The sequence below is a fragment of the Giraffa tippelskirchi genome, chromosome 1 (assembly GCF_054371585.1).
Source record: "Giraffa tippelskirchi isolate mGirTip1 chromosome 1, T2T-mGirTip1v1.2.pri, whole genome shotgun sequence".
NCBI classification, from domain to species: domain Eukaryota; kingdom Metazoa; phylum Chordata; class Mammalia; order Artiodactyla; family Giraffidae; genus Giraffa; species Giraffa tippelskirchi.
In genome coordinates this window covers 80,038,098-80,051,472 of record NC_137275.1, presented here as the reverse complement: position 1 = coordinate 80,051,472, position 13,375 = coordinate 80,038,098, and the positions used below count along the sequence as shown (strand labels likewise).

Here is a 13,375-nt window from a genome sequence, read left to right as displayed (position 1 = left end):
CACTTTCACTTCTCCCGTTCATGCACTGGAGAAGGAAATGGCAACCCACTCCAGTATTCTTGCCTGGAGAATCCCGGGGACGGCGGAGCCTGGTGGGCTGCCGTCTATGGGGTCCCACAGAGTCAGACCCAACTGAAGTGACTTAGCAGCAGCAGCTAGGTTGGTCATAGCTTTTCTTTCAAGGAGCACGTGTCTTAATTTCATGGCTGCAGTCACCATCTGCAGTGATTTTGGAGCCCCAAAAAATAAAGTCTGTCACTGTTTCCACTGTTTCCCCATCTATTTGCCATGATGTGATGGGATCCACTACTTTCTCCCTAAACAGGCATACCACCACCAAAGGCCACTAAGCAGGATATTCCTAATGCCCTTCCCACCATATTCACATCTCTGCTCAAGCATCATCTTCTTAATGAAGTCTTTTCCAACCATGTACTATATACCCTTGGCCCTTACCCCTGGCCCCAAACCCTGTATCCCCTCCCCGCCCTTGCCCGTCAGATTTATTATTTGGCATACTGTATTTTTTATTTATTTACTACATTTCTATCTATCATACAAACTCTGTACTAGCTCACTGAATGTGTCTCCAAAACGTCCAAAAATGTCAGTCGGATTCAAGAACAAATCAGGAAGTAGTTACAAATGATCAAAGTACTTGTTAAAATAAATTTCCTATCTATGGAGAATGAAAAGATTAAATATTTACTCTCACTGACCATTTCTACTGAAAATCAGAACTGAGGGAATTCTCTGGTGGTCCATTAGTTAGGATTCAGAGCTTTTACTGCTGTGTCCTGGGCTCAATCCCTGGTTCAGGAACTTAAGAACCCAGAAGCCAACTTGTGAGGTCAAGGAAAAAAAAAATAATAAGAGAGAAAATCAGTCATCCAGAATCAATCTCTCTCACACACATACACACAAACATGTACATACACACACACTTACCTGTTTACGTCTCTACATTAGGAAAAAATGACCACGATGCAGTCAGGAAAAGGAAAAAAGGGGGGTGGAAATCATCAAAAATTTTCAACATAAGTTAACTTTTTCTTAAAAAAAAAAAAGGGGGTTTATACATGTAAATATAATGAACCTATTAAGTTGCTTACACTATAATCACTGTGTCTTTGTTGAATTTTTTCTCTTGAATTGTACTGGAGCAATTTGGGGAAACAACATCTTCACTATCAGAAGACAAATCAATGTATTGAATCCCTCTTTGATTCTTGAAATATGATATACTTGCTTTTCTGTCATTTTCTGGAGCTTCTGGAACACTAGAATCTTCTGCAAAAGACAAAAAGCAGAAAAACATTTCGAGCAACCTGAAAATGAGACAAATTTTGTTTGTGCAAATCTGTCTTAGCACAATCATGTGCCAAAAATCTTTAGCTTCATTCACGTTTCCATCTTAAACCAAACTCCTCCTAATTTTTAAAGAAAAAATTAATAGTAAACCAGGGCTGGCATTAAATGATTTTCCACTTCAGAGGTTTCTTACTAGCAAGACCTCAGTGGACACTGCAAAACAGCGGTCTGTATATTTTAACCCTCTTTTCTCTGTGCTTTTGTTTCCTAGTACTGAGTTCTTACCTAAGAGAACATGGACACTAGAGCCCAAAAGACTTGAATTTCAATCCCATCTCTCAGCCAAGTTCCTTAATCTAAGTCTCAGTGTTCTCCATAAAATAGAGATGCTAATAATCACAGGGTTAATGAGGACATAAAATTAGAAGATATATATTAAGAATTTAATTTGGTAATTGGCACACTGTCAATATCCAATATATATTAGCTCTTATGCAAATATTGGTGTTATGGGCCAAATTATGTCCCCTCCAAAATTCCTATGCTAAAGTTCCAACCCCTATCACCTCAAAATGTAACATATTTGGAGACAGGTCCTTCATAGAAGTGACTAACTTAAAATGAGTCAGTTAGATTAGTGACCTAATCCAAAATGACTTGATGTTCTTATAAGAGAGAAACCAAGGATGTGTGTGCATGGAGGAAAGGCAACGTGGGCACATAGTGAGAAGGAGGCTGAGGAGAAAGGCCTTACAAGAAACCAAGCCCACCAATACCTTGATCTTGGACTTCTAGCCTCCAGATATGGGAGAAAATAAGTCTGCTCTTTATGTCACCCAGTCTGTGGTATTTTGTTATGGCAGCCCTCACTAATAAAGTCAGCATCATTTGTTTATCCAAAACAGGTGAGTATAATATTCTATTGCAGTCTCCTCTCTCCAAGGGCTGAGTTTCAAAATTATTCTCCCTTATATACAAGAGGAGGAATTCCTGATTTAAGGAATTCCGTGTCTTGGTTTAGTGAATACAGTTGTTCTGGAGTATCTGTGAGGTTTAGGGAGATTGGTTCCAGGACTTCCCTGTCCACTCCAAAATCAGGGAATGTTCAAGTCCCTTATATAAAATGGTCCTGTATTTTCATATAACATATGCACACAGCTGGATTACTTATAATACTTGATTCATGTAAATTCTATGTAAAGATTTGTAAATACACATATGAAAGTTACATAAATAGTTGCAGTGTGCTTGTGGCAAATTTGTTTTGCTATTTGGCACTTCCTGGAATTTTTCTTTCTGAGTATTTCCATTGTAGCTGATCTGTAGATGAGAACCCATAGATATGAGGGCTAATTAATGATACATTTTAAAAAGGAATGACCATGTGAAAATTTAATTCAAAAGTACCAATTTAAAAACAATAGCTACCATTAGCCACTGTTCAGTATCAAGTCCAGAAGTGAAACACATTTTCAATATTTACAATAACCCCAAGGGGACATTATATCATCATTTTATAGATAAACTAAGATTCAGAGGAAGCAACTTGTCCAAAGTCATACAAGGGAAAGTATCAGAGCTAAAATCCAAGACCCAGAGTCTAAATCCTGGTACGCTAGAACTTTTGACCTCCCCGCAATTAACTGTCATGAAATGATAGCAATCACTGTCATAAGGATTCTGAGTCATTTGTAAATAACATTAACCAAGGCTTACATAACCAACCTCTTAGAGAACACAAAAAAACATTTTTCTTCCTGCAATGAAGTCCTAGCAACATAACTGAAAAGCAAATCACAAAACTGTTCAAACAGAACAATTTTATAAATGTTCAATGTGCCTGGGTTGAAAAACTGCTTTGGAAAAAAAAAATATCACAGCTATGTTAACTGCCATTTGTATGAAGACACTTACAAATTATGATAATAATGTAAAGTAATAAAATGATAGTCTAATTCTTATCAAATAAGTATTAAAGGTACTATGGGCTCTGCTTTTACACAGTGGTCCTGATATATCACAAACCACAAATAAAACTAAAAATGTAGACCTTTACTGCATCATAAATTTAACCTAAACTTAATGCATATAATTTTAACAGTTCAACAAGTGTCCAGCTTTTTGAAAAGGGCTATGACAAAATGATGTGGATTGTCGACTTTTCCTTAAAAAGCTTCTTTATTCAAAGTGAAGAACAAGCTTTTCAAACAAGTCTTACTGTTTGTTTGGGGGCAGGGGGGATGGCGGGTGGTAAAAATTCTATTAGTGAGTAGTAGGAGCACTAGTTTCTTGAACTGATTATATATTCATCTTTCCTTTAATCTTCTCCTCTTATCTTCCCAATCCAGGGATCAAACCCAGGTCTCTCACATTGCAGGCAGATTCTTTACCATCTGAGCCACCAGGGAAGCCCAAGAATACTAGAGTGGGTAGCCTATCCCTTTTCCAGGGGAACTTCCCAACCCAGGAATCAAACCAGGGCTTCCTGCATTGCATGCAGATTCTTTACCAGCTGAGCTACCAGGGAAGCCCTACTTATTATATACAGATTATAATACAAAATATATGGTGAAGACATAATTTTAATATTCACATTTAATATGTTTTAATATGTTTCATTAACAAGATAGAAAAAAAGTTGGCCTTTCTTATGGGCTTCCCTTGTGGCTCAGCTGTTAAAGAATCCACCTGCAATGCAGGAGACCTGGGTTTGATCCCTGGACTGGGAAAATCTCTTGGAGAAGGAAAAGGCTACCCACTCCAGTATTCTAACCTGGAGAATTCCATGGACTATATAGTCCAGGGGTTGTAAAGAGTCAGACATGACTAAGTGACTTTCACTTTACTCTCTTATAGGTACTGAATTACTAAGAGCTTTTACTGGATATGCAATGTTCACCATCAAAAAATATACATTAGATTGGTTCAAGAGAGTAGAGTAGAAGGACACGTGTTTATCTCCTCCTACAAGAGCACCAAAATTGCAGCTAGCTGTGGAACAACCATTAACAGGAGGATGCTGGAGCCCACCAGAAAAAGATACCCCAGACCAAAGACAAAGAAGCTGCAAGGAGATGGTAGGAGGGGCACAATCACAGTAAAATCAAATCCCGTATTCACCAGGTGAGTAATCCACAATCTGGAGAACAATAATACCAAAGAAGTTCTCCCACTATTGTGAAGGTTGAGCCCCATGTCAGGTTTCCCAACCTGGGGATCTGGTAAAGGGACTGGGAATCCTCAGGAATTCTGACTTTCAAGGCCAGCAGGATTTGATTATAGGACTTTCACAGGATGGTGGGTAACAGACTTCACTCTTGGAGGGCACAAACAAAATCTGGAAAGTATCAAGACCCAGGGGCAAGGAGCAGTGACCCGACAGGAGACTGAACTAGACCTACCTGCTAGTGTTGGAGGGTCTCCTGTGGAAGCGTGGGTTGGCAATGGATAGCCACAGGGACAGAAGCACTGGCAGTAGCAGTCCTGGAAGGTGCCCCTTAGGATAAGCCCTCTTGGAGATTGCCATTAACCCTACCATAAAGCCCACAGACCCCAAGGCTGAGTCCTCTCAGGCCAAATAACTAACAGGGAGGAAGCACTATCCCACACATCAGCAGATAACTGGATTAAAGTTTTACTGCCCACCACAGTAAGTCCCAGTTTTTCCTATGCCCAGTCCCTCCCATCAGGAAGCTTACACAAGCCTCTGGGCCTCATCCACCAGAAGGCAGACAGAAGAAGCAAGAAGAATCACAATCCTGCAGCACTAGAACAAAAACCACATCATAGAAAATTAACCAGAATGAAAAAGCACAGGGTTATGTCCCAGATGAAGGGACAAGATAAAACCCCCTGAAAAACAAGGAAATGAAGTGGGGATAGGCAATCTTCCAAAAAAAGAATTCAGAATAATGATAGTGAGGATGATCCAGGATCTCAGAAAAAGAATGGAGAAGGTGCAAGAGGTATTTACCAAAGACCCAGAAGAACTAAAGAACAAACAAGGATGAACAATACACTAGAAGGAAGCAATAGCAAAATAACTGAGGCAGAAGAATGGGTAAGTGACCTGGAAGACAGAATGGTGGAAGTCACTGTTGCAGAACAGAATGTAGAAAAAAGAATGAAAAAAATGAAGACAGCCTAAGAGACCTCTGGGACAACATTAAACACACCAACATTCACATTACAGGGGTCCCAGAAACAGAAGAGAGGGAGAAAGGACCTGAGGAAATATTTGAAAAGATAATAGCTGAAAACTTCCCTAACATGGGAAAGGAAATAGTCAACCACGTCTGGGAAGCACAGAGAATCCCAAGCAGGATAAACCCAAGGAGAAACACACCAAGACACACAGTAATCAAAATGACAAAAATGAAAGAGAAAGATAAAATACTAAAAGCAACAAGGGGAAAAATGACAACATACAAGGGAACCCTCATCAGGCTGTATCAGCTGATTTCAACAGAAACTCTACAAGCCAGAAGGGAATGGCACAACATAGTTAAAGTGATGAAAGGGAAGAAACTACAACCAAGAATACTCTACTCAGCAGGACACTTGTTCAGATTCAGTGGAAAAATCAAAAGCTTTCCAGACAAGCAAAAGTTAAGAGAATTCAGCACCACCAAACTAGCTTTACAACAAATGCCATAGGAATTTCTCTAAGCAGTATGCACGAGAAGGAAAAAAACCTACACAAAATAAACCCAAAACAATTTAAAAAATGGTAATAGGATCGTATATGTGTGTGTGTGTGTGTGTGTGTGTGTGTGTGTGCGTGCACTCAGTTTCTTCAGTCTTGTCCAACTCTTTGTGACTTTATTGACTGAAGCCTACCAGGCTCCTCTGTCCATGGGATTCTCCAGGCAAGAATACTGGAGTGGGTTGCATGCCCTCCTACAGGGGATCTTCCTAACCCAGGGGCTGAACCTGCCATACATATTGACAATTGCCTCAAATGTAAATGAATTAAATGCACCAACCAAAAGACAGACTGGCTGAATGGATGAAAACATGCATATATGCACTTTCACTTATCACATCACTCTACTTAACCCCTCAAATTGTATGTAATTATATTGTTAGGTTAATCATGTTTTCATTATGGCTTGCAACTGTAATTCTCTTTTATTTTTTGTCTGGGTATTGATTGTGAAAACTGATAAACATCTTTTACTATTGTGGAAAAAAAAAATATATATATATACACATATACACATTAAACATGTATACTACCCTGAACCAAGTGGCACCACCACAGCCTAACTGGCAAGTGACTAATAGCAGAGGAAATGATTTGATAATATGGGGGAATGAGGGAAGATTATAATACAAAAGCATTTCTCAAACTAAGGACCTCTTTTAAACTCACTTTTAAAAAATGAGGGCTCCACAAGAGTCTTTGCTTATGCTGGTTATATCTATAATATTTACCTCATTAGAAAATAGTAACTAAGAAAATGTTTAAGAATTTATTTAGGACTTCCCTGGAGGTCCAGTGGTTAAAAATCCTTCTGTCAATGCTGGGGACATCAGTTCAATCCCTGGTCCAGGTAGATTCCACATGCTGCAGGGCAACTAAGCCTGTATGTCACAACAAGAGAAGCCATTGCAATGAGAAGCCGGCACACCACAACTAGAGAAAGCCTGAGTGCAGCAACGAAGACCCAGCACAACCATAAAGAAAACAAGAACAAAAGGAAGGAAGGAATTCTTTAAAAAAAAAAAATTAGTAAGAAAACTATATTCCTTCCTCCCCCCATCCCTCAAATTCAGTGAGACAAGTAGCACTGTTTTAAATCTGTGAAGATTCCTGGTTTAACAGAAGACAGCTAGATTCTCATATCTGTTTGTGCAATTATCTGTTGAAGTATATTGTTTTTGTTTGGTTTACAAAGGAAATCATGCCTCACCACAGTTATATAGTTAGAGAAGGAAGGAATATTTTTTTTAAATAAAAAATAGCCTTTTTACTTTACTGTGGATATTTTTTCGACACTGAACCCAAATTTGACAGATGGTAGTTTTTCTAAAGGTTGTTGCAATGTGGAGTCTGAAATGATGTGAATGAACTTTTCATTCTTTTACATTGAAACCCTCAGTCAATTTTGCACTTTAACAGCCCCTTAACCCACGTATTATTTTTTTGAGCATTGTGTGCATTGACCTTTTGGAAAATACTGGTTCACTCACTGATTAATGTATATCTTTCAAATGTTGATACATGTCATATTTTATTACAAAAATGACATTCATTAATCTCACCATTGGTCTCTAAATATCTGGAGACTGTCAAAATCACATTTGTAGATATGTTTTCCAAAACTCAAAAGTTTTCTTTGAAACTAGAATTTTATCACTTGCAATAAATACTGTCAGTTGTTTTCCTTGATATCAGTTCAGTTTTTTGAAAAAAATATCTGTTAAATACCTGTCTACATAATGTGGTTTGTCAGTCATTCTTTTAAGTAAAAATGGTGTTCTGTGAAAGAATGACAAGCTCAGCTCAAACTCAAAGTAACTGCTCAAATGCTTTCTCCTGAGACAACTACTGCATTCCAGCACGCAGCAAAGAGGAGTTCACATTTTGTTTCAAAAAATATTAAAAAGGTGCCTACTGATAAAGGTTGATTTATTAAAAACTATTTTTACTGCTTCATCAAGAACATTCTTAAGTGAAACTGACATTTAAAAATTTTAAGGATACAATGACAATTTAGAACAGCCTGGAATCTTGGCCTCACTTCATGCTAGGGCACTAGCAGTTTTACCTCCCATTGCTTTTGCATCATCAGTGCACATACCAATATGGTGAAAAAGACAAGCAATATCTTAATATTATGAAATAGTTTTGACCCTTTTGGGCCCTAGGGACCTCAAAAATTCACAGGTCATATTTTGAGGACTAAAGGGATACAGTAAGAGCTTTATATAAAATATCAACTTTCTAGTATCAATAATCTGGAATCAGAACAGTGCTGAAATGCTTAGATTTGTTTAACTATTTTCAGAAGTAAACAACAGGAAAAATAGCTAACAGCCAATGGCCAAAGAGATATTCCTGATGTAATGATGCTTTTTGATCCAAGCAAAGAAGCACTTTTAAGCAGCACCACAAAGGAGACAGGAAGGAAGCAAAAAAGAAAACTATAGAAATGAGGGAAACAATGGTGAAAACTAGAAACAATTATAAAAGACACTGGCTACTACTCAACTCTCACTTTGCTGCATGCCTGCTGTATATACGGCACTGTACCAGGAGGTGGGGGATATTAAAGAAAAAAAAAAAAAGGCAAGTTACAGTTCCACTTGCCCTAAAGAAACTAATAATAGGAGCTAAATAGCCATGTACATAAGTAACTATGCTATGAATCATAATTTGCGCCATGTGAAAGGAATCAACAAAATGCTAAAGGAACATAAGGGAAAACAGCTTGCCTTTTATATAAAAATTACTTAAAAATCCTGTTTTAGAGACAGAAGATGGTATTTTCCCACTATCAAAGGCAATGGGAACCTACATCATTAGCATATTCAAGAAGATTCCAAGGTTCGAGGGAATAAGTCCAAATGAAATTCCCCATTAGTGGTATGCAAACAGAAGAGAAACTTATATCCTAAATTTTTCCAGTATACATTTATTCATTTTCATATCTAAGTCTACCATAACACAAAAGAAGGATTTAAACATCTGCCACTGATTCTACCTTTCCAAGGGATCCCAGATCAAGAACTATTCAAAAAAAAAAAATCACTGCTGGGAGATTATGAATTCACACAGAAAAGTCTAAATCAATTTGTTAATCCACAAATAAAGGTGATGCCAAAGTAGAATGAAAACACTTAAACCTTTGATTCTGTCCTGCAGACTTACCTAAGTGTGGCTTTTGCCATTTTGATATTCTAATTGTGTACTGCTCTACATGATTCAATTCTCTAATATGGCAACTGACTTTCAAGGCTGTTCCTTTGAATACCTAGTGAAGCACATCACACAATTGCCCCTTTGAAAGGTTTATTACCAAAAAAACAGATTATAACTTCTAGCCAGTCTTGGGCTTCCCTGGTGGCTCAGTGGTAAAGAGAGTCTCTGCCTGCCAGTGGAGGAGACCTGGGTTCGATCCCACATGCTAAGGAGCAACTAAGCCTGTGTGCCCCAACTACTGAGCCTGTGCTCTAGAGCCTGCAAGCCTGTATGCTCTAGAGCCTGTGCTCTGCAACAAGAGAAGCCACCACAACAAAAAGCCTGTGCACCACAACTGGAAAGTAGGCCCCGCTCACTACACAAAAGCCTACACAACAATGGAAGACCCAGTGCAGCCAAAAATAAAAATTAAAAAGTTAAGAAAATACAATCTGGACAGTCTTAATTTGAATGCCACAGTAGACAGGGATCTTCAGCATCTTAGATAAATCAAACTATCTCTGATGAAAGCTCTCGCAAAAGACAAAGAATACACTGAATAAAAGATTGAAGAGCAGTTTCTAATACACTAGCTTAAAAATGAGAAAGGAGAAGCATTTCAAGCTTAAGCCGAAAGAAAAGGTGAAGATAAATAGAAAAAATGTTAAGGAAAGAGTCATGTGATTTATCAGAGAAGGCAATGGCAACCCACTCCAGTACTCTTGCCTGGAAAATCCCATGGACAGAGGAGCCTGGTAGGCTGCAGTCCATGGGGTCGCTAGGAGTCGGACACGACTGAGCGACTTCACTTTCACTTTTCACTTTCATGCATTGGAGAAGGAAATGGCAACCCACTCCAGTGTTCTTGCCTGGAGAATCCCAGGGACGGGAGAGCCTGGTGGGCTTTCATCTATGGGGTCGCACAGAGTCGGACACGACTGAAGCGACTTAGCAGCAGCAGCAGCATGTGATTTATAATGGACAAGGTCAAAGTGTTAAACCTGAGAAGTACTTTTTAATAACAGAATTTATATCTACAATAAAAATATAACTGACATGTACAAATGCATTCTAATAATGAAATGCATAAACATGGCAGGATACACAGAGCAAAAAGTCAACAGAGACAAATATGAAGCTTTAATTCTCTTGTCTAAACTCTTAATAGAAAAGACAGCAAAAAAATAATTAAGATATAAAAAGATATTTTTAAAACTATTTTGATTGGTACCCACTGTAAGAGACACATTATGGATTATGACCTAAACACACAGATCACTAGATAGAGTTATATAACAAAAGGTCTCATAGGCTTTACTGTTATACTTTGGTAATTTTCTATTTATTGTACTCTATGAAAAATAAGTTATATGCATTCAGCCAGGATCCAATAAACTGACTTTATGACATGTTTGTAACCCAGTTTGAAAAAAAAGATATAAATAATAACTAATTATTTTTGACATATAAGTAAATCTGTAATTAGATTATGCTTTTTCAGGTACTCAGAGCTTTTACAGCAATTCTTTAGTAGGCCAAAGAGATTATCTCAGTAAATTCAACAAAGATGAAATATTACAGACTGCATTCTCTGGTCACAAAAAGTAAAATTGGAAGCAAATGTTAATAAGAATGTAGAAGCAAAATTTCAGTTACTTGGAAATTAAAACAACAAACAAACAAGAAAAAAACAAAGGAAACCACCCCTTTAAACTTCCAGGTCCAAGAAGAAGAAAAAGCAAAAACATATTAAAATCTACAGTGCAGGAATACCTCTTTTTTTGTATTTCACAGATACAGTGTTTTTTTTTTTTTTTTTTTTTTACAAATTGAGGGTTGATGGCACCATATGTTGAGCAAGGTTACTGACATTTTTTCCAACAGCATTTGCTCACTTCACGTCTCTGTGCCATATTTTGGTAGTAATTCTTGTAACGTTTCAAATTTTTTATGGTGATGTTTGTTACAGCGATCAGTATTACGTGACCCTTGATATTACTGTTGTAATTGTTTTAGGTGCCCCAAAAGCACCCAGATAAAATGGTAAACCAATAAAACGTTTTATGTGTTTTGACTGCTCTACCCACCTGCCACTTCCTTCATCACTTTCCCCCTCTTCCAGCTTCCCTATTCCTTAAGACACAACAATAAATTAGGTTAGATACTAACCCTCCAATGGCCTCTAAGTATTCAAGAGCAAGGAAGAGTTGCACATTCCTCTAAATAAAAACATGGAAATGTTTAAGGTTAGTGAGAAGGCAGGTCAAAAGCAAAGACAGGCTGCAAGTTAGGCCTCTTGCAGCAGTTAGCCAAGAAGTGAATGCAACGGCAAAGTTCTGGAAGAAAATTAGAAATTCTACTCCAGTGAATCTACAAACAAGAAGCGAAACAGCTTTATTGCTGATATGGAGAAACTTTTCGTGGTCTGAATAAAAGCCACAGCATTCCCTTAAGCCAAAGCCTAATTCAGAGCAAGACCCTATCTCTTCCATTCTGTGAAGACTGAGAGAGGTGAGGAAGTTGCAGGAAAAAAGTTTGAAGCTAGAAGAAGTTAGTTCATAAAGCTGAAGGAAAGTAGTTGTTTCCATAACATAAAAGTGTGTGATGAAGCAGCAAGCGTTGATGTAGAAACTGCAGCAAGATATCCAGAAGATCTAGCTAAGATAATTAAGGAAAGTGGCTAGACTAAACAAGAAAGTTTCAGTGTCAACCAAACAACCTTCTAGTGGAAGAAGATTCCATCTAGGACCTCCAGAGCTAGCGAGGAGAAGTCAACGTCTGTCTTAAAAGGATAGGTTGACTCTCCTGTTAAGGGCTAATGTAGCTGGTGACTTCAGTTGAAGCCACTGATAATTTATCATTCCCGAAAATCTTAAGGCTCTTAAGAATTATGCTAAATCTACTCTGTCTATGCTCTATAAATGGAACAAAGCTTGGATGACAGAACGTTTGTTTATGACATTGCTTACTAAGTATTTTAAACCCACTGTTGTTACACCTACTGCTCAAAAAAAAGACTGCTTTCAAAATATGACTGCTCAGGGAATTCCCCAGTGGTCCAGTGGTTAGAACTCTGGGTTTTCACTGCTGAGGGCCTGATTCAATCCCTGTATGGGGAACTAAGATCCCACAGATGTGATAGAAGAAAATATGGATGGATATATTCATAATGTGGTGGTAAAGAATGCCTTTCTTTTACCAGTTTTGATTGGGACCTAAAACCATAAGCCTTAAAGAAAACGATGAACAAACTGACCATTTAAAAATGTAAAACTTTTCTGCTGTAAACAATAAACAGAATTAAAAGAATGGAATAAAAAAAACTTAAAGCAATTGTTCATTAGCCTTTTAAAGATTAGAAAGGTTTGCAATATTTTGGCCTGGTATGAAAAAGCAGACATCTGTAAACCAAGCTGTAGTCTAGTGCAAACTGGTAAAACTATTATGATGGGTTACTTGGCAATTACTAAAATATTAATTCATATACCTTCTAATGTGACAATTTCATTTCCTAGTATTTTTCCACAGATTGTACACAGGCAAAAACATCTATACAAAAGAATGGTCTCTACAGCATTCTTTAAAAACAAAAAGAACAAATAAACCAAAAAACCCAGTGTCTATTAACAGGAAACTATATGAATTATAATACATCAATGTATAAGACATACTGTAGTCACTAAAAACAATTCAAGTATAGCATATTTTATATGAACTAACATGGAAAATATAAAAAAAATCTACTTTGAGGGGACTTCCCTGGCAGTCCAGTGGTTAAAAGATTGTACTTCCACTGCAGTAGGTATGTGTTCAATACCCAACTGGGGAACTAAGCACATGCAGCATGGCATTCGGGGGACCCTCCCACTAAAAAATCTACTTTTTAGTCAATAGTGAGCTGCATTACAATATACATAATGACTATGCCAAAGCCTTTGACTGTGTGGATCACAATAAACTGTGGAGAATTCTGAAAGAGATGGGAATACCAGACCACCTGACCTGCCTCTTGAGAAACCTGTATGCAGGTCAGGAAGCAACAGTTAGAACTGGACATAGAACAACAGATTGGTTCCAAATCGGGAAAGGAGTACATCAAGGCTGTATATTTTCATCCTACTTATTTAACTTATGTGCAGAGTACACCATGAGAAACGC

The 13,375-nt window shown here is 37.7% G+C and overlaps 1 protein-coding gene across 7 annotated transcripts in view; it reads right to left on the bottom strand.

Annotated features, from left to right (window-relative positions):
- SMARCAD1 (SNF2 related chromatin remodeling ATPase with DExD box 1) overlaps nt 1–13,375 on the bottom strand; it is an 84,747-nt gene that overhangs the window by 62,823 nt on the left and 8,549 nt on the right. For 5 of the 7 annotated variants that reach the window (XM_081594917.1, XM_081594938.1, XM_081594946.1 and 2 more), the window contains exon 3: nt 1,113–1,290. In XM_081594917.1, the coding sequence (XP_081451043.1) occupies nt 1,113–1,290 (178 nt within the window). The remainder of the gene's footprint in view (nt 1–1,112; nt 1,291–13,375) is intronic. The other 2 variants (XM_081594960.1, XM_081594929.1) reach the window with 1 other exon arrangement.